Source organism: Pan troglodytes, chromosome 9 (assembly GCF_028858775.2).
Source record: "Pan troglodytes isolate AG18354 chromosome 9, NHGRI_mPanTro3-v2.0_pri, whole genome shotgun sequence".
Classification (NCBI taxonomy): Eukaryota; Metazoa; Chordata; class Mammalia; order Primates; family Hominidae; genus Pan; species Pan troglodytes.
In genome coordinates this window covers 13004176-13025100 of record NC_072407.2, presented here as the reverse complement: position 1 = coordinate 13025100, position 20925 = coordinate 13004176, and the positions used below count along the sequence as shown (strand labels likewise).

General features: G+C 44.1%; 1 protein-coding gene across 30 annotated transcripts in view; it reads left to right on the top strand.

Moving 5' to 3' along the window:
• The window catches only part of DENND2B (DENN domain containing 2B), a 219831-nt gene that overhangs the window by 31334 nt on the left and 167572 nt on the right, over positions 1-20925 (top strand). For 2 of the 30 annotated variants that reach the window (XM_063782746.1, XM_063782747.1), the window contains exons 1-2: positions 10346-10381; positions 10627-10761. The exons of 18 other annotated variants lie outside the window; for them this stretch is intronic. Coding sequence is in view for 3 of the 12 variants with exons in the window: in XM_016920335.4 (XP_016775824.4) it covers positions 10371-10381; positions 10627-10761 (146 nt within the window). In the remaining 9 variants the exon portion in view is untranslated. Of the gene's footprint in view, positions 1-10331; positions 10382-10470; positions 10762-20925 lie in introns of those variants that run through there. 10 more of the 30 variants (XM_063782755.1, XM_016920335.4, XR_010147134.1 and 7 more) reach the window with 10 other exon arrangements.

Below are 20925 nucleotides of genomic sequence, written 5' to 3'. Positions count from 1 at the left end.
CTCCTCCTTGCCTCTAACCTCTAGTCTAGAATTTCCCATAATTTTTTTTTCAATCATATGTACCTAGCATAGAGACTCTGATTCAGGATATCTGGAGATGTCTTGGACCAGAGCATTGCATTTTGAAAAGCTTCTTGGGTGATTTTTTTTTCTCCAGAGGACAAATATTTTATTCTTTAAAGAATTTATAAAGGAATTGGAAGATGACTACAGTTCTCTTTGGGTGATTTTTGACATGCACCAAAGGTTAAGAGCTACTTTTGTTTCTAGAGTTATTTTCCTCAAATGCACATCATGTCACTCTTCTCAAAAATATTGTCTCTCCACATCCTTCAGAATCAAATTCAAATTCCTTCATATTGCCTTCATATCCTTCCTAGATCTGATCCTGTATCAGTCAGGTGGAGCTAAGCTTATGCTGCAATAACAGCTTCTCACATTTCAGTGGCTTAAGACAATGAGGATATTTCATACATATCCAGCATGGCCAGCATGGATCAGTAGGGAGGTGTTGGTTTATTCAGGGATCCAGTCCGCTACAGTCTCACATGGCTTTGGGTTTATGTGGCAGAGAAGAGAGGCATGGACATCTCTTACCCCTTCTTCAATGCTTTGGCCTGGAAGTGACACGTGTCACTTCTGCTCACAGCCTGTTGGCTAGACAAGGGTTGGACAGTCACATGGCCCTGCCTAACTGCACAGTGACTGGGATGGTAGACTTCTGTGGACTGGGAAGTATAACAGTGAGCATTAGTGAGTCTACCTTTTTAAAAAATGTTTGAGGTGAAATTTACACAACATAAAAACCATTTTAAAGTGTATAATTCAGTGACATTAATTATAGTCACAATATTGTGCAATCATCACTTCTAGTTCCAAAACATTTTCACCACTCTCAAGGAGCTCCCATACCCACTAAGCAGTTACCTCCCATTTCTTTCTTTCCCGGAGCCCTGGCAACCATTTATCTTCTGTCTCTATGGATTGATGGAATCATACAATATGTGACTTTCTGTGTCTGGCTTCTTTCACTTAGCATAATGTTTTCAAGTCTCACTCACATTGCATGTATCAGAATGTTATTCCTTTTTATGGTCAAATAATATTCCACTGTATGGATACACCACATTTAAAAAATCCATTCATGGCTGGGCACGGTGGCTCACACCTGTAATCCCAGCACTTTGGGAAGCTGAGGCCACCTGAGATCAGGATTTCAAGACCAGCTTGGCCAACATGGTGAAACCCCATCTCTACAAAAATACAAAAATTAGCTGGTCATGATGGCAGGTGCCTATAATCCCAGCTATTTGGGAGGCTGAGACAGGAGAACTGCTTGAACCCAGGAGGTGGAGGTTGCAGTGAGCTGAGATCGCGCCATTGCACTCCAGCCTGGACGACTGAGCGAGACTCTGTCTCCAAAAAAAAAAAAAAAATTCATTCAATTGTTGATGGACATGATTATTTCTACCTTTTGGTCCTGTATATAGTGCTGCTATGAACTTTTGTGTACAAGTATTTGAACAGTTGTTTTCAGTTCTTTTGGGTATATACCCAGGAGTGGAATTGCTGGTCACATGGTAATTCTATGTTTAACTTTTTGAGGAACCACCAAACTGATTCCCACTTAATTTACCTTTTTAACTTCCTACTTCAGTCAAATGAGGACCAGTCACTGTTCTTACAGCTGGTTTCTCATTTTCATGTCTTAGGCAATTCCTTTGGCTTAAAATTTTCTCCCCTTCTTTTCTAATGATTGAAATAGAAATTCTGACAATCACTGAAGGTTCAGTTCCAACCCTCTTTCTCTAATTTCTAGTAAGAATCTCTACTAGTTCTGCAAATTCCCATATTTCCTCCTCTTTATCTCTTGTATGCTATTATTTTTGAGTAGTTGTTTATTAATGCCTTTATCACTAGATTTTAAATTTGCTTACACAACTTATTACTTTTATTCCCCCCAGTGTCAAAAACAGTTTCGTGATGTTTAATAAATGCTTATTGAATGAATAAACAAATGAATAAGGAGCTACAAATACAATCGTGATTTTTTTGGGGGGGAACTATGGATTTCTGTTTTGCCAGTAAGATGGAGAATGACAAAATGATATTACATTTCACAAGTCTGGTTTCAGGGATGCATGTTGGGTAAAATTCAGTGAATTCAACCTCTCCCTCTCCCTCTCCCTCTCTTTCCACGGTCTCCCTCTCCCTCTCTTTCCACGGTCTCCCTCTCATGCCGAGCCGAAGCTGGACTGTACTGCTGCCATCTCAGCTCACTGCAACCTCCCTGCCTGATTCTCCTGCCTCAGCCTGCCGAGTGCCTGCGATTGCAGGCACGCGCCGCCACGCCTGACTGGTTTTGGTGGAGATGGGGTTTCGCTGTGTTGGCCAGGCCGGTCTCCAGCCCCTAACCGCGAGTGATCCGCCAGCCTCGGCCTCCCGAGGTGCCGGGATTGCAGACGGAGTCTCGTTCACTCAGTGCTCAATGGTGCCCAGGCTGGAGTGCAGTGGCGTGATCTCGGCTCACTACAACCTCCACCTCCCAGCCGCCTGCCTTGGCCTCCCAAAGTGCCGAGATTGCAGCCTCTGCCCGGCCGCCACCCTGTCTGGGAAGTGAGGAGCGTCTCTGCCTGGCCGCCCATCGTCTGGGATGTGAGGAGCCCCTCTGCCTGGCTGCCCAGTCTGGAAAGTGAGGAGCGTCTCCGCCCGGCCGCCATGCCATCTAGGAAGTGAGGAGCACCTCTTCCTGGCTGCCATCACATCTAGGAAGTGAGGAGCGTCTCTGCCCGGCCGCCCATCGTCTGGGATATGAGGAGCGCCTCTGCCCGGCCGAGACCCCGTCTGGGAGGTGAGGAGCGTCTCTGCCCGGCCACCCCGTCTGAGAAGTGAGGAGACCCTCTGCCTGGCAACCGCCCCGTCTGAGAAGTGAGGAGCCCCTCCGCCCGGCAGCCGCCCCGTCTGAGAAGTGAGGAGCCTCTCCGCCCGGCAGCCACCCTGTCTGGGAAGTGAGGAGCGTCTCCGCCCGGCAGCCACCCCGCCGGGAGGGAGGTGGGGGGGTCAGCCCCCCGCCCGGCCAGCCGCCCCGTCCGGGAGGGAGGTGGGGGTTCAGCCCCCCGCCCGGCCAGCCGCCCCGTCCGGGAGGTGAGGGGCGCCTCTGCCCGGCCGCCCCTACTGGGAAGTGAGGAGCCCCTCTGCCCGGCCACCACCCCGTCTGGGAGGTGTACTCAACAGCTCATTGAGAACGGGCCAGGATGACAATGGCGGCTTTGTGGAATAGAAAGGCGGGAAAGGTGGGGAAAAGATTGAGAAATCGGATGGTTGCCGTGTCTGTGTAGAAAGAAGTAGACATGGGAGACTTTTCATTTTGTTCTGTACTAAGAAAAATTCTTCTGCCTTGGGATCCTGTTGATCTGTGACCTTGCCCCCAACCCTGTGCTCTGAAACATGTGCTGTGTCCACTCAGGGTTGAATGGATTAAGGGCGGTGCAAGATGTGCTTTGTTAAACAGGTGCTTGAAGGCAGGATGCTCCTTAAGAGTCATCACCACTCCCTAATCTCAAGTACCCAGGGACACAAACACTGCGGAAGGCCGCAGGGTCCTCTGCCTAGGAAAACCAGAGACCTTTGTTCACTTGTTTACCTGCTGACCTTCCCTCCACTATTGTCCTATGACCCAGCCAAATCCCCCTCTGTGAGAAACACCCAAGAATTATCAATAAAAAATAAAAAATAAAAAAAAAAAAGAAAAGAAGCCGGACAAAACCCACCAAAACCAAGATGGCCACCATGAGTGACCACTGGTCTTCCTCACTGCTACACTCCCAGCAGTGCCGTGATAATTTACAAATCCCATGGCCAAGTCAGGAAGTTACCCTATATGACCTAAAAGGGGGATGCACATCATCAAGAAATAACCATAAAAATGGGCAACCAGCAGCCCTCTCGGCTGCTCTGTCTGTGGAGTAGCCATTCTTCTATTCCTTTACTTTCCTAATAAACTTGCTTTCACTTTAAAAAAAAAAAAATTCAGTGAATTCAGTGACAAATATAGATCATTATTTTATCTGGAGATAATTCATTAAATCTAAGACTGATACCATTAGAACAAAGATTGGTAACTAGTGTTTCAAATGAGTAAATTTTTAGACTTTAATTTCTTCCAATAAAAAATTATCTTCAGGCTGGTTCAAGTGCAGTGATGTTTACAACTAATTGATGACAACCAGTTACAGATTTCTTTGTTCCTTCTCTGCTCCCACTGCTTCATTTGACTAGTGTTTAAAAAAAAAAAAAAAGGCTGGGCGCGGTGGCTCACGCCTGTAATCCCAGCACTTTGGGAGGCCAAGGCGGGTGGATCACAAGGTCAGGAGATTGAGACCATCCTGGCTAACATGGTGAAACCCTGTTTCTACTAAAAATACAAAAAAAAATTAGCCGGGCACGGTGGCGGGCACCTGTAGTCCCAGCTACTCGGGAGGCTAAGGCAGGAGAATGGCATGAACCCGGGAGGTGGAGCTTGCAGTGAGCCGAGATCGCACCACTGCACTCCAGCCTGGGCAACAGAGTGAGACTCCGTCTCAAAAAAAAAAAAAAAAAAAAAAGTATCTTCAAGCCCATGAGAGAAGGAAGAAGGATGACTTAGCAAGACAGAGGAGTGAGGGGACCATCCAGGTTGGATGAGCCTTTCTGAGCTTGTCTCCTGTCCGTCTAAAGGCCACCTGGCATCTCCTCTCATCTCCTCTCATTTACTCTCGGATCCAGCCTGCCCAGCATCAGCAGTCAAGCTGCCTTATTACTTTCTTTTCTTTTTTTTTTTTTTTTGAGACGGAATCTTGCTCTGTCGCCCAGGCTGATGTGCAGTGGCACAATCTTGGCTCACTGCAACCTCTGCCTCCGGAGTTCAAGCAATTCTCCCTGTCTTAGCTTCCCGAGTAGCTGGGATTACAGGTGCTCACTACCATGCTTGGCTAATTTTTGTATTTTTTAGAAGAGACGGGGTTTCACCATGTTGGCCAGGCTGGTCTTGAACTCCTGACCTCAGGTGATCCGCCCACCTTGGCCTCCCAAAGTGCTGGGATTACAGGCGTGAGCCACTGTACTTTATTTAAATGAGTATTAGACAGCTTGCTATCTGGAACAAAACCCCAAACAACATAGCAGGATAAAATCAAATCAATGGATTGGAGTGAACCTTTTTGTGAGCTGATATAGAAAGAGAACTTTGATTGGATGTATCCTGTCTTCTGTACACTTAGTAGGGAGGGAACAAAAGGCACTGCATGGTATCCAAGGCAGGAAATATAATCTACTATACTATAAAAAAGACATAAGTAACACAATTCAGTTTACTTATTCCTTATATATTTTAAGAAAATGAATAATTTATTTTTAATTTTATATTAAAACCTCAGTAATACTTGAAATCCAAATGAGATTTACCAGCTTGACAAGATTAAAGTATATATATGTACTTTAATATAATATAGAGATGGGGTCTTGCTATGTTGCCCAGGCTGGTCTTGAACTCTTGGGCTCAAACGATCCTCCTGTCTCGGCCTATCAAAGTGCTAGGATTACAGGTATGAGCCACCATGCCCAGCCTATAGTATATCTTAATTATTCTCTTAAGATCTTGATTAATAACCCTGTAACTTATGTTAACGATATTAACCAGGAGTACTACATTTATTTTTCTCCTTTAATTCTGTGTAGATCTAAATAAAATAATAAAGTGTTGAATATCTCATGTAATTTATTGAATACTGTACCGAAACTGAAAAACGGAATGCTGTATGCGGACTCAAAGTATGCTTTCTACTGAAGGAATATTGGTTTTGCACCATGGTAAAGTCAAAAGATTGTAAGTTGAACCACCATATATTGGGGATCATTTATATATTCTTTTAAACTGTTTCTGAAGTTTTTACCTGGTGTATATCTTACCTACATATAAAAAATCTTTTTTAGGTCAAAATGTCAGCTAGGTGTGGTGGCTTATGCCTATAATCCCAGCACTTTGGGAGGCTGAAGTGGGAGGATCACTTGAAGCCAGGAGTTTGAGACCAGCCTGGGCAACACAGTGAGACTCCTATCTCTATAGAATAGAGATTTTAAAAAATCTCTATTTTAAAAAATTAGCCATGTGTTGTGGCATGTGCTTGTAATCCCAGCCACTGGGGAGGTTAAGGCGGGAGGCTAAGGCGGGAGGCTGCAGTGAGCTCTGATTGTGCCACTGCACTCCAGCCTGGGCAACAAAGACTCTTTCTCAAAAAAATAAGAATAGTAAAATTTAAAAAAACAAATCACAGTGTCAAAAATTTTTGCATGCAAATTTTGGTTTCTGGGCTTCCTACTCAGTGCAATTTAGAAAATTAAGTAGTTTTTTTTTTTTTTTTTTCTTTGAGACTGAGTCTCACTCTGTAGCCCAGGCTGGAGTGCAGTGGCGCGATCTGGGCTCACTGCAAGCTCCGCCTCCTGGGTTCACGCCATTCTCCTGCCTCAGCCTCCCAAGTAGCTGGGACTACAGGTGCCCACTACCACGCCCGGCTAATTTTTTGTATTTTTAGTAGAGACGAGGTTTCACCGTCTTAGCCAGGATGGTCTCCATCTCCTGACCTTGTGATCTGCCCTCCTCGGCCTCCCAAAGTGCTGGGATTACAGGCATGAGCCATGGCGTCCGGCCTAGAACATTTAAAGTCATCTAGGCCAACCACCTTTCCCAGTTGTCTGCTTTAGAGAAAACTGGTTGTTTGGATCATGAAGCATAAATAAGGCCCCACAGCCCCAACACCTTTTCTTTGAGACAGGGTCTCACTTTGCCGCCCAGGCTGAAGTGCAGTGGTGCAATCATAATTCATTGGAGCCACGACCTCCTGGGCTCAAGCAATCCTCCCACCTCAATGTCTTGAGTAGCTGGGACTAGAGGTGTACATAAACCACCATGCTCGGCTATTTTTTTTTTTTTTTTAAAGACTGGGGTCTCACTATGTTGCTCAGGCTGGTCTCAAACTCGTGAGCTCAAGAGGTCCTCCTGCCTTGACTTCCCAAAATAATGGCATTATAGGAATGAGCCACTGAACCCAATCCTCACTGCCCCTTTAATGAATACATATAATATTACAGGCAGAGTACCTAGGAAGAAATCATTGTTTCGTGAGTGCTAGACCTGCAAACCTGAAAATCTTCCTAGAAAATCTTAACCCATCTGTCCTTCAAAGGAAAAAACAAAACATGCCAAAGCAAAATCCATGAACCAGAAAACCCAGACAACTCACCATGCTTAAGTGCAGGATTTAAAATAGCAAAAGGAAGTAAAGCTCATCTTTGTGATGTCAAGTTCTATTTTGGTATATAACAAAGTAGTTGAATTATAAGGCTCTCAAGGTTAAAATATTAAACAGACCCTTAGCTATAAGATGTGTTGCCAGGCATCTGTATGGAATATAACCATGTAATCAGGGCATATTGTACTTCTCTGCACAAAGAGAACCAAAGCTACTGCTTCTAAAGATTAGGAAACTTTCATTAGACTGACAGAAGACCGTACAGAGGAAATGGCTTGGGGGTGGAGGAGACGTATGAGAGAGGATGAAAGGAACAGTATTCATAACTATCCAAATTAGAGCCAGGATGTTTATGCTCAAATCTTGTCTTGGCTCTGTGTTGATGGGACTGAATAATGGAACATGGGAAAGTATATCTGAGACCCCTAAATTAGGCAGTAAATTTACCAAATTCCTCCTACAAGCGCTTCCTATTTTCAGCAGTCTCTGCACATTTCTGAATATATGCTGTGATTAAAGTCCAAAGCTGGCTAATGCTAATGATCCCTTCCTCTTTTTTGTTGCTAGTATCCTTCCATGGCGATTTCATTCTGTTGTTTATAAGTCACATGTCTCTACAACAGGACTGTAACCTTATGAGGAGTGTTTTTATTTATCTTTCATTTATTCAGACAGCATATATTTACTGTGCGCTTATTTCATGCTGGGCACTGTGCTAGGCAGATAGGATGTAATTATTAGCAAGACAGGCTAGGTTGCTGTCCTCAAAGAGCTTGCCATCTCTTATACATAGTCGACCTTGTTTGTCAAGTGATGTGAACATTACGTTAACGCAAATTACTAAATTACTACTATTTAAAATATAGCATTAACACCATTTCTGATGTCAGTGTCTCTAATAAATATTTGGCCAGTATTAAGATGAACTAATAGTCACATATATGAAGTTTAGACTCAAGGCTATATTTAGACTATATTTAGACAATTTAAGGGATGTTAACTTTTCTTTGTGAGAGAGCAGATCTAATGAAGTTTTTTTTCCTAAGAATTAAAACAGTTCCATGCATAACTTACAATGGAATTGGCCAACAAAAAGAACAAGTATTTATATCTAATTATTGCCCTCTTACATTGCTTCAGTACATATAAGAGGCAGCAGCAGCAGCTGCCAATGATGAAAATAATTATTGTCCTGGGTCTGATTAGAGAAAATCTTGATGCTGTCTGTTGAGTTGTCTTTCCTTAGAGATGTTACAAGAAAAACGGGACTTTAGTAGTAGAGGTTCCAATAGTTTTGAAAGTGGGAGACTTAAGAACCTCCTTACAGAGCTCAGAGAGCTGCAGGTAGAATTTACCTGGAGGCTGGCTAAATTCTGTGGCTTGCCTTTACATTCATGAGTTCTCTTGTTCCACGTTTGGGGCAGAACCATCCTAATTTGAGATTGGAGAGATTGGAAAAGACTGGAGAGGGCTAAGTTCATCCAAATATGGCCCAGGTCTCCTGAAGTGTTCAAGCACTTCAGTGAACTAGAGTAGAAACTCACTTAGATTGTGAGTTTGGAGAAAAACTTGTTCTGATTAAAGTAAAACTGTTCTGATTTTTGGAGTAAAACCTGTTCTGATTTTTGGCCTTTGTGTTTTCAATGTGCCTCAACAACAGCTGAAATCTTGGGCTTTCCTAATGTAGAAGCAACTCAACGAGGAATTGATTTATTTTTCATGCACAGACTGCATCACACCGCATATAAGGCCTTCTGCTAGAAAGGCCAAACTGTCCTTTGGCCTCAGTATTTTGGAGACAAAGAGTTAATACTAGTAATTCCTGTGTAATATCCTTTTTTGGCAAAGGAACAGTAGACTTTATCAGTTTGGTTCTTGCCATTACTTGTGTTCGATCTTGACCAAGTTAAATTATTTCCAGGATGTATCTTTTTTTTTTTTTCTTTTTTTTTTAGACGGAGTCTCACTCTGTTGCCCAGGCTGGAATGCAGTGGTGCGATCTTGGCTTACTGCAATCTCTGCCTCCTGGGTTCAAGGGATTCTCCTGCCTCAAGGCTCCCTAGTAGCTGAGATTACAGGCGCCTGCCACCACTCCGGCTAACTTTCGTATTTTTAGTAGAGATGGGGTTTCACCATGTTGGCCAGGCTGGTCTTGAACTCTTGACCTGAAGTGATCCGCCCACCTTGGCCTCCAAAGTGCTGGGATTACGGGCCGCGCCCGGCCTCAGGATGTATCTTAAACTCATTATTTTTGATGCTTGCCCTGCAGCTGAGTAAATACCTCTTTAGGATATGTGACAATTGAACTGGCTTGGATTTTGGAACATGTCCTGGCCTTGGAGCCTGCTTATGTTCATACACACTGGTTCCTTAGAAATGTAAATTTGTAAAGTCAATGTAAAACTGAAACTTCAAAAGTCAATTTTCATTGCTGCTGTTGTGCATTTCTATATCAAATTTTATTTACAGTGATTTACGTGAGTAAAAAATGGATTACACGATTTTCTAACATCTCCCTAAGTATGGGTTTGGATCTTAAGTAATTTACATTTTTCTTTTCCAAGTTGATTGTTATACTGGGCTAATGATTTCCTTCAAATTCCACTAATAAATCACAGATTCTCAGTGCTGGTATTCCATTGCTTTATTATTAAATGGCACCCTTTTCTAGTTTTTGGTTTTGCAAACCAGTGGAGTATTTAAAGTAAAATTTCAGAATCCCTTTTGGAGCTTTCGGTTGAGACCAGGCTCCTTGGAACCCTAGTGCTTTGGGAGTTCTGCTACTGCTGCAGTACCAAAAGTAGCTTCTTTGAATTTCGTTTGGGTTTTGTAGGGCTCCCCCGAGGCCCGAGAACTGGGAGAAGGGAAAGAGCTCATCGGTTTGTTTGAAGGCCGGCGGGCGGTGCAGGCAGCTTTTCCCAGACTCTCCCAGCTCCGGCTTTTCACGCATACCAGAAGAGCCGCTTTTTTCCTCCAGTGATTGAAACCATCTGGACTCCAGGGGGGTCACGTGTGTATGAGAAAATGACATAAAGTTTCAGACCCTGTTGTGCTTTGCTCCAGACCCAGACAACTCTTGGTCGGATGGTGCGGAGGTGAGGGCCGTCCAGTTTGGGGGCCAACTTCTCGTCCCTGCTGCCCCCGGCCCCCGCCTCCCTCACCCCTGTCCCCTACCCTCCCTCGCACACTCTCGGCGCGGCTTTCTCGCTGCCTCCGGCGCCTCCGAGCGCTCCCCTCCGCCGGGCTCCAGCAGCCCACCCTCTCTGTCTTGGGTGGAGGCGCACATCCTCCACGCCCCCTCCACTCAAATCTGCGCTCCCTCCCCTCTCTCTCCCTGCAGCCCGGCCGCAGCCCGGGGCGCGGATGCCTGCCCGCCGCCCGCCCTCTCTGCAGGAGCGGCTCCTCCTCCGGGCCGCGCGGCTCCCGGCGAGACCCCATCCAGGCGCCGCGCCCGGCCCGGCTGGGGAACGCAGAGGTAAGCGCCTCCGGGCCGGGTGGCCCCGGTTCCCGCGTGCCGCGCCGGGTCCCGCCCCTGCCCTCCCAGCCCTTTTCCCTCTGCTCCCGACTCCCGGCCCCGGCGGCGGTGTCCAGCTCCGTGAGTACGCGCGTGGGGGCCGCCGCAGGCGCAGAGGAGCGGGGCTGGTGGGGTCCGCCCTCCCGGGCGGTCAGTAGCCGCCGGCTCTGCTTTCCGGCCCGGCGGGGGCCGCGCGGTTGGGGGTGGGGAACCTCGCGGCCAGAGTCCGGCGGTGAAGAGCTGCCTGGTGCCGAGCGGAGACCCGATCTCGGGACGTCCTGGGAGCTGGCTCTGCGCACCGCCTTGCCTCTCGGTGGCGGCATTCGAGCTCCTACCTGGAGCTGTTGCAGCTTGTATGCAGGCTCCTTGAAGAACGCGCGCGCACGCACACACACACACATACACACGCACAACACACACACACAGACACACACACGGAACTCAAACAAAGGAAAATTAACTTTGCATGCTATTACTGCAACAAGTTAAACTATGTTTATTTGTGGATGGTTCACTTTTTGCCCTTGTGCAGACACGCACTAAGTATTAAAGGGTCCACACTCTAGTCAACGTTTATGGCACCTTATCCAATAATTTAGTAACTGAGTAGAGTTCAAGAGACAATGTTTTCAAGTGTTTCTAAAGAGGGCTTATTGCATTTTCCTGGGATCTTTATATGAAAGTAGTTGATGATTAATATGAATAAAATAACTTCTTCATTAAGTGAGAAAATTTGCCTTAGTACAGCCTTAGTCCAGCTCTTGCTTTTATTACCAACCAGGTGTTTCTGCTGTTTGGATAGCAGGGTCTTGGGAATGGCAAAGAGGTCATTATCCCATCTGCAAGACTGTTTTCAGCTACCTCTTAGGTGCACACACTGCAACTGGCCATTTTGGGATGGGGCCACAGGATTAAAACCCAAAGGGCTGCATTGTTTTGTTTTAATATTTTTCAGAAGGTGAATCCCTTAATTGATTTTTTTTTTTTTTTGCCAGAATTAGGGGTTTCTAAAGGGTTAGACGTAATCTGGGGTCCAGAAAGCTAATCCAAGATAGAGACTGAATTGTTCACAGCCTATCTCCCTTGCTGAATTAAGGACCGCACAAGGCCAGAACTCAAGAAGAGCCTGTTGAATGCATGAAGTGAAGGCTTCTTAAATTCTGCTGGTCTGGCAGAGAGTTCCTACGTGACTAACATAGATGTAACCCTCCTTTTTATTTATCTGGCATATGTTTTTTATTTAAAAATTTCTTTTTTTTTTTTCGAGACGGAGTCTCTCTCTGTCCCTGGAGTGCAGTGGCGCAATCTCGGCTCACTGCAACCCCCGCCTCCTGGGTTCAAGCAATTCTCCTGCCTCAGCCTCCCGAGTAGCTGGGATTATAGGCGCCTGCCACTACGTCCGGCTAATTTTTGTATTTTTAGTAGAGATGGGGTTCCCCATGTTGGCCAGGCTGGTCTCAAAGTCCTGATTTGAGGTGATCCACCCGCCTGGGCCTCCCAAAGTGCTGGAATTACAGGCGTGAGCCACTGGGCCCAGGCTATCTGGCAAATATTACCTTTGGAAAAACTCCCCAAGATAGGGGGAAGAAAAATTGTTCAAGTGTATGTATGGGAAATGTTATCCCCTAATTGGGCCAGAAGGGCACCCATTTTGGTAGCAACTCCAAGGCAACTCTTACCTTAAAAGTATTTTTTTACTGAACGCTTAGATTGGATTGGCTTGGTAATTAGGGAAATCCTTGGTCTTGAGTTTGTGGACTCCTTGGGGAAAGAGAAGTGACATTTGAGTGAAGGATAATTTCAGATCAATTGGCTTAGAACAGGAATGTCCAATCTTTTGGCTTCCCGGGGTCACACTGGAAGAAGAATCGTCTGGGGCCGCATGTAATATACACTAACTCTAAGGATAGCTGATGAGCTTAAAATAAATCGCATAAAAAATCATAATATTTTTAAAAGTTTACGAATTTGTGTTGGGCCACACTCAAAGCCGTCCTGGGCGGCCCATGGGCCGCAGGTTGGACAAACTTGGCTTAGAATCTAAGAATTATAAAGCTCAAGGAGAAAATGATTCTGAGGCAGGGCGGTTTCATAGAAGAGGGGAGAGCCTTGAAGCAAAGTATGCTTCTGAAACTGGTGGAGAGTTGCGGGGGAAAGCGTTCAAGAGAATGGAGAGCAGACCATTTGGACTGGACCTAGCGAGAAAAGTAATAGCATCTGCTCTATGCCACCTGCCAGCTCTCTCTTTCATCCTTCAGTGTTGTGACATAGGTATTGTTGCTCTTGTTTTAAAGATGAGGGAATTCTTGTTTTTAAAAAGACAAGATCAAAAAGATACGTAACCGACTTGGGATGACACAAGTGGTAAAGTGGCAGAGCTGGAATTCCAATGCCTGGCTCTCAGACTAACATGGGTGCTTTCACATCTGCCTTCTCCAAAGAGCAGTGGGAGGTCCAGTGGAAGCCGAACTGTGGTCAGGTTGAATTCTGGCTCAAGGGCTGGAACTTTATCCTGTAGACATTGTTTAGGTTTTAAAGATTTTTGAGAAAAGGAGCTATGGGTAAAGCAGTGATTTTAGAAGATTAAGGTGAGTGACATCTATGTACAGGAATGTGACATGCTCATCACAAGTCATGTGCAAGTCATAATTCCTAATGAGGAGGTTCAAAAAGGAAATGTAGCCAGGATATCTGGGTGTTTCAATTCCTGTCTCACTTACTGTACCCTGCAGCGAGTAGCTTGGTTCACTGGGTAAAGAGCTAGTTGCAGTGACCACGGGGCCGCTCTGAATCAGGAAAGAGCTGAATCTTACCAGGCATATGCTGAAATGGAATGTGTATGTGGATCAATGCCACTGCTGGTTTGTCCTTTATGTTCCCCTATGTTTCGCAATGCTTTGGTTTTTTTCTTTCATGACTACCCTGAGAGGTAGATCAATGTTGTAATTTGTTTAAAACCTTTTCCTCGCCCTAAACATCTTATGTAAGTTGATGTGCCTTTTCCTCTCATATTCTCTTATTTCTTAAAAATGCTGAATTTTGGCCAGGTGCTGTGGCTCACACCTGTAATCCCAGCATTTTGGGAGGCAGAGGCAGGCAGATTGCTTGAGCTCAGGAGTTGGAGACCAGCCTGGGCAACATGGTGAAACCCTGTCTCTACAAAAAATACAAAAATTAATCATGCATGGTGGCATGTGCCTGTGGTCCCAACTATTCAGGAGGCTAAGGTGGGAGGATCGATCACTTGAGCCCAGGAGGTTGAGGCTGCAGTAAGCCATGATCATGCCACTGCACTGCAGCCTGAGTGACAGAGTGAGACCCTGTCTCAAAAAAAAAAAAAAAAAAAAAAAAAGCTGAATTTTAAAACTTGGTACTAGTAAGGTAAAAGTGAATTTAGATTACCTTTCTTAATTATGAGAAAGATTAACATAAAATGTACATTTATTTCACTTTGTGTTATGGAGGAAAAACAGGAGGCCTTTGTAGAGTTCCTGCGTGGGGATTTAGAAGGGATAGGAAAGCCAGGATTTAGAGATGTGCAAAGGTCTTCCTACCCCTCCACATTTCTTACCAGTTAATCGTATTGTTCATGTATACAGCTTATGGAGCTTATAAGGACATTGGACACCCACATTTATAGCCAGGCCCTTTGATTCTCGGCAGATAATGGGCTCAGGAAGGGCAGCAGTGGGTGGAGACATTTTACTAGAATTAGTCTGCCGCTTTGAATACAATCTGGATTTCTTGCTATTTCTTGTGCAACCTGTACGCCGTTTCCTCTGAACTTGCTAGTGCTCTGGAGACTTGGTTGTTTGGCCAAGGAATATCCCCTAGCAGGAGGGCTCACTAAGGAGGGGCAGCTTGACAGGCAGAAAAGTGACGTTTGTCAACTAAAGAAGTTTTCTTTTAATTAATGTTAGAGTCACCCATGGTTTTTTGTCAAATAAAAAATGCGAAATCAAAATATGATCTCAGTTCTCCACACCCATTTTTACCTTTAAGAGCCTCTCACACCTTGGAGAGCTTGCCTTACTGAATGGGGTTTTGATAGGTGAAATTATCACCAGGACCTCTACATGGGTCAGGATATGACTCAGTTTGGGTTTTGGACCTCTGAGGAATGTGACCCCTCTTAGTGTAGGGGATTTGGAGCACAAACACCTGGGTTAAAGTTCCAGCTTTGCCATTTATTCAGAAGTTCCTGGAATTTGATGTTTGAGAGATCTCTGAGCTCAGTTTTCCTAGTTCTTCTAGATCAGGGTAATCCCTTAGGGCCAGATAGAGGTGGTCACACCCTGATTAGCACCTTGGTTCCTTCTCCCAGTTTGTATTTTGTGTCACCTGAAAGTCATTTTATTTTCTCTGTAGCCTCTGGTTATAGGTTATGTGGTCATTCCTCCAGAGAATGGCAAAGCTCATTGTTGGTTGGGGATCATTTGGTATGTCTTCCTGGGAGAATGCTCTTGAACCTAGTTTTGAGAGTTGGGGCCTCAAGAAGAGACTTTGGCAATGCCCTTATTTAAATGTCAGAAATGTTTGGTTGCATTTTTGATGCATTGCTTACATAGTTAATGTTTTTGTATTTGGTACTTGTCATTTTAATAATTTATTAAACAGGTGATTTAGGTTTTCTAAGATAGCTAAGAGCTTAGAAAAATAGGACTGCAGGTCGGGTGCGGTGGCTCACGCCTGTAATCCCAGCACTTTGGGAGGCCAAGGCAGGCGGATCACAAGGTCAGGAGGTCAAGACCATCCTGGCTAACACGGTGAAACCCCGTCTCTACTAAAAATACAAAAAATTAGCTGGGCGTGGTGGCGGGCACCTGTAGTCCCAGCTGCTGGGGAGGCTGTGGCAGGAGAATGGCATGAACCCGGGAGGCGGAGGTTGCAGTGAGCCGAGATCGCGCCACTGCACTCCAGCCTGGGCGACAGAGCGAGACTCCGTCTCAAAATAAAAGAAAAAAAAAAGAAAAAGAAAAATAGGGCTGCAATATCCTCTTTAAAAATAGTCTAAATTATTTTTTAGTGGGGATGGCATTTGGACAATTCCCCAGGACTGGAATATCCCTTTGATACTCAGATGTAATCTGCTAGTATGGTAGAACTTTGACTCTTTTGACCTCCTCCACCTCCAAATATCCTTAAATCTTTCTGAAGAGATTTAATCTCTCTTAAAGAGATCTCACAATTTCCCTGGGAAACACTTTCTAAGGAAGGTTTCCAGATTGATGATCACAGATTATCTCCTTGTAGTTAGCTTAAGTTTTCTTTTAATGTTTCCTACTTTTACTGTTTTCCTATCCCTCTTCAATGCACAGATGTTCACAGAGTGAACAAATTGTCTTTCCTGGACTCCAAAGGCAGCTACCAAATGTACAGACTGTCCCATCTGTACCCATCCTTTCCTTCCCTTCCTCTGGCTAAACAAGCTGAGCTTTCTCTGTTTTCCTTAACAAGTCTCTCTTTTTAGACCTATGATTATACTTGTTGCTTTGTGTTTTGTTTTATGCAGGAAGTTCATATCAGATATGTTGGCAATTAGAGCTTTCAAACTGGAAGGAGCCTTTTGGAGTAAAATATATATATTTTTTTCTATCAGCATAAGTAATTGTGGAATATATGTAAACTCTGGAGATGATCTTTTAAAAAAATTACCATCAAAAGAATTTTACTCAAGTCCTTTAAGGGCTTAAGAAGAATCCAGCCTTTGCGAGATTGCACTAAAAGTAACAGATTAGCCCAATTAAGGCCTATCTAGAAGTCTGGGAATCATTTGTTTAAACTGGAATTTAGGATCTCCATGCAAATATGATAGAAATAATCTGCTTAACCCTTTGTTAGTAGCATTAGAAATAAGCCCCTTTTTATGGGACTCTTAATGATAAAAGGTCATAGTAATTAGAATATGCTGGGAATTTGTCCCTGTTTGTTAATGTTTTGGAAACTCCTTTGAGTAGGCAAGGGTCACTTTGGGTGGCTTTTTTCTTTCTTTGATGTGAAGTTGGGATCTTGGATGTAAATTTAGCCAAGGACAAGTTTGAATCTAGATTTTTTAAATTTTTTCCGTCTTGTTCCATTCTTCCTTTTGGAGGCGGCTAACTAGAGTGGGGTAAAAAGTGCCTTTAATCAGAGTCAGTGTCCTGAGACTGTCAGACACTGGTCTCTGGGAAGTGCTCTGTATCACTATCATTTATATACTTTTCCTTTCTTGTGTCCTACAGTTTTTGAATATCTCCTGCGGAAAAAGCACTGGGGTGTGTACAGGCATCTGTTTATTCTCTTATTATCTTTCTTCAGTGAATATGCTTAATGTTAGGGGTTTGATGAATCAATGAGTGGATGAAGTTAAGAAATTAGATGGAGGCCAGGCCTGGTGGCTAACACCTGTAATCCCAGCACTTTGGGAGGCCAAACTGGGAGGATTGCTTGAAGCCAGGAGTTTGAGACCTGCCTGGGCAACACAGTGAGACTCTGTCTCTATGAAAAAAATACAAAAATTAGCCGAGTGTGGCGGTGCGTGTCTGTGGTCCCAGCTAAATGGTGGGCTGAGATGGGAGGACTGCTTGATCCTGGGAGGTCAAGGCTGCAGGGAGCCGAGATTGTGTCACTGCACTCCAGCCTGAGCAACAGAGCGAGCCCCTGTCTGAAAATAACAACAACAGCAAAAGAAATTGGATGGGAAATTAGTTTTGGATATGAGTGTTGGGTACCTCCTGATCCAAATGTTGCTGTTGGGAAGCAACTGTTTTTACAACACTCTGGTCTCTGGGAGCTGAGATGACCTCTGTTAAGGCTCAACATGTGGGGATATATTTTCTAGTGAGTAAACAGGGCCTAGTCAGTTATTTTTTCTATTAGTCATGTTGGATTACATTTTCTGTTGCCGGGAACTCTAGTTAGCATAATATCCCCTTGAATTAGGAAGTGCCACTCCGTAGCTGTCTTTCTCCAGGACTGCCTGGAGAAGCTTTTCTTGAAAGTCTGGTCTTGCCTCTTGAGCCAGGGATGGGTGCATTCTAAGTACTTAGGCCCAAAAGGCTTCTTCTACTGGGTCCAAGTCCCAGGGGAACGGAAATTCTCTTGAAAATCGTATAATTGTATGGGAGGGGAATCACAGCTTTGTACTTTTCAGTAGTCACTCGAATCTGTACATAGATACCTGGAGATAAAGAAAACCCAACTTGCAAATGAGTATTTGGTGCTGTGGGTTAACATGGAAAAAGGGCACTTAAGGTCAAAGTGTATTAATTGAATCCTTCATGTCCAGTTAATCAGCAGTATCAGTTGTGAGGATTCCGTTTTGCTATTTTTCCCCCATTTGTGTATTGACAGGTCACTCTTTTGAATTAGAATAGCACTCAGGACCACAGTGTTTGCACAGGAAGTGGCGTAAGAGGCAGGCCGGGCGCAGTGGCTGACGCCTGTAATCCCAGCACTTTAGGAGGCCGAGGCGAGCGGATCTCAAGGTCAGGAGATAGAGACCATCCTGGCTAATATGGTGAAACCCCTTCTCTACTAAAAATACAAAAAAATTAGCCAGGCGTGGCAGTGTGCATTGTGCCTGTAGTCCCAGCTGCTGGGGAGGCTGAGGCAGGAGAATGGTGTGAACCTGGGAGGTGGAGCTTGCAGTGAGCCGAGATCGTGCCACTGCACTCCAGCCTGGGTGACAGAGCAAGACTCGGTCTCAAAAAAAAAAAAAAAAAAGAAAGTGGCGTTAAGAGTCATGGGGCGTGGGTAGAGGCCACTTTATATCTTGTTGCAGAGGGCCATTTAAAACTTTTTTTAATTAGTTAATTAATTTACTTACTTATTTTTAGAGACGGGGTCCCCCTATGTTGCCCAGGCAGGTCTCGAACTCCCAGGCTCAAGCAATCCTCCCACTTTTGCCTCCCAAAATGGTAGGATTAAAGATGGACCATTTTTAAAAGCTCCATGAGTAGCTCAGTGATCAGAATTAGCTAGAAACAGCTCTGCCAAAAGGTATTGGCAAAATAACATCTAGCAGCCTTTGTCTATTTCAGGTTAGGTTTGTGCAAGAAAGCCAATTTGGGAGCAGTATGATGTGCCCAGCTCTGTCTACATTTGAGTCGCCTACATAGTTCCCATGTATTTGTCACTATTTCTGGTCCCTGGAGGGCTGGGGTAGATCTCAGGATATGAGGCTCAGACTTGGTTGAAGCCACATCAAGAGCTGTGGTCCTGGTGGGTCAGCGTTATTTTCTGCGGCTTATCACCCAGGCTAGGCGTGTGGGAGCATGGGTGGGTAGGACAGGGAAGAAAAACAGAAGACCAGATAGTTCTGTGGAAACTGAATAAATAAGTGAAAAAGTTGGCCAGGCACTGTGGCACTCGCCTGTAATCCCAGCACTCTGGGAGCCCATGGCAGGTGGATCTCTTGAGCTCAGGAGTTTGAGACCAGCCTGGGCAACATGGTAAACCCCTATCTCTACAAAAATTGGAAAAATTAGCCAGGCACAGTGGCACACACCTGTGGTCCTAGCTACTCAGGAGGCTGAGATGGGAGGATCACCTGAGGTGATCACCTGAGGTTGAGATTGCAGTGAGTCGAGACTGTGGCACTGACCTCCAGCCTGGATGACAGAGTGAGACCCTGTCTCAAAAAAAAAAAAAAAAAAAAAGAGTGAAAAAGTTAATCTTTTTCCCCTCACTGACTTGGACCTTTGTTCTGTTGGAAACCCTTATCACTTGAGGTCATTTTATTTATGTATTTATTTTTAAATGTTTCATTATTATTATATTTTAAAAATATGTATTTTTTATTTCAATAGCTTTTGTGGTACAAGTGGTTTTTGATTATATGGATGAATTGTGTCTGAAATTTTAGTGCGCCAGTCACCTGAGTAGTGTACATGGTACCCAATATGTAGTCTTTGTAACCCTTCATCTCCCCTCCCTCCTTCCCTTCCTCCCCCTTCTGTGTCTCCATAATCCATTATACCACTCGATATGCCTTTGCATACCCATAGCTTAGCTCCCACCTATAAGTGAGAACATACAGTATTTGGTTTTGCATTCCTGTGTTACTTCACTTAGAATAATGGCCTCCAGCTCCATCCAAGTTGCTGCAAAAGACATTATTTCATTCTTTTTTTATGGCTGAGTAGTATTCCATGGTGTATACATACTACATTTTTTAATCACTCATTGGTTGATGGGCACTTAGGTTGGTTCCGTATCTTTACTGTTGTGAATTGTGCTGCGATAAACATATGTGGGCAAGTATCTTTTTGATACAATGACTCATCCTTTGAGTAGATACCCAGTAGTGCAATTGCTGGATTGAATGGTAGATCTATTTTTAGTTATTTGAGAAATCTCCATACTGTTTTCCACAGAGGTTGTACTAATTTATATTCCCACCAGCAGTGTATAAGCGTTTGCTTTTCACCACATCCATGTCAAGATCTATTGTTTTTTGACTTTTTAGTAATGGCTAGTCTGGCTGGAGTAAGGTAGAGTATTTCATTGTGGTTTTAATTTGCATCTCCCTAATGATTCGTTATGTTGAGCATTTTTTTTTCATATATTTCGTGGCTATTTGTATATCTTCTTTTCAGAAATGTTTATTCATATCATTTGCTCAGTTTTTGATGGGATTGTTTTTTTCTTGCTGAATTATTTGAGTTCCTTGCAGATTCTAGGTATTTGTTGTTTGTCAGATGCATAATTTGAAAATATTTTCTCCCATTCTGTGGGTTGTCTGTTTAATGGTTATTTCTTTTGCTGTGCAGAAGCCTTTTAGTTTAATTAGTTCCCATTTATTTATTTATTTTTGTTGTTACATTCGCTTTTGGGGTCTTAGTCATAAATTCTTTGTCTCACCCAATGTCCAGAAGAGTTTTTCCTAAGTTTTCTTTTAGAATTTTTATGGTTTCATGTCTTAGATCTAAATCTTTGATCCATCTCGAGTTAATTTTTGTATATGGTGAGTGATAGGGATCCAGTTTCATTCTTCTGCATGTGGCTAGCCAGTTTTCCCAGCACCATTTATTGAATAGGGTATCTTTTCCCAGTTTATGTTTTTGTTTGCTTTGTTGAAGATTAGTTGGTTGTAAGTATTTGGCTTATTTCTGGGTTCTCTATTCTGTTTCACTGGTCTGTGTA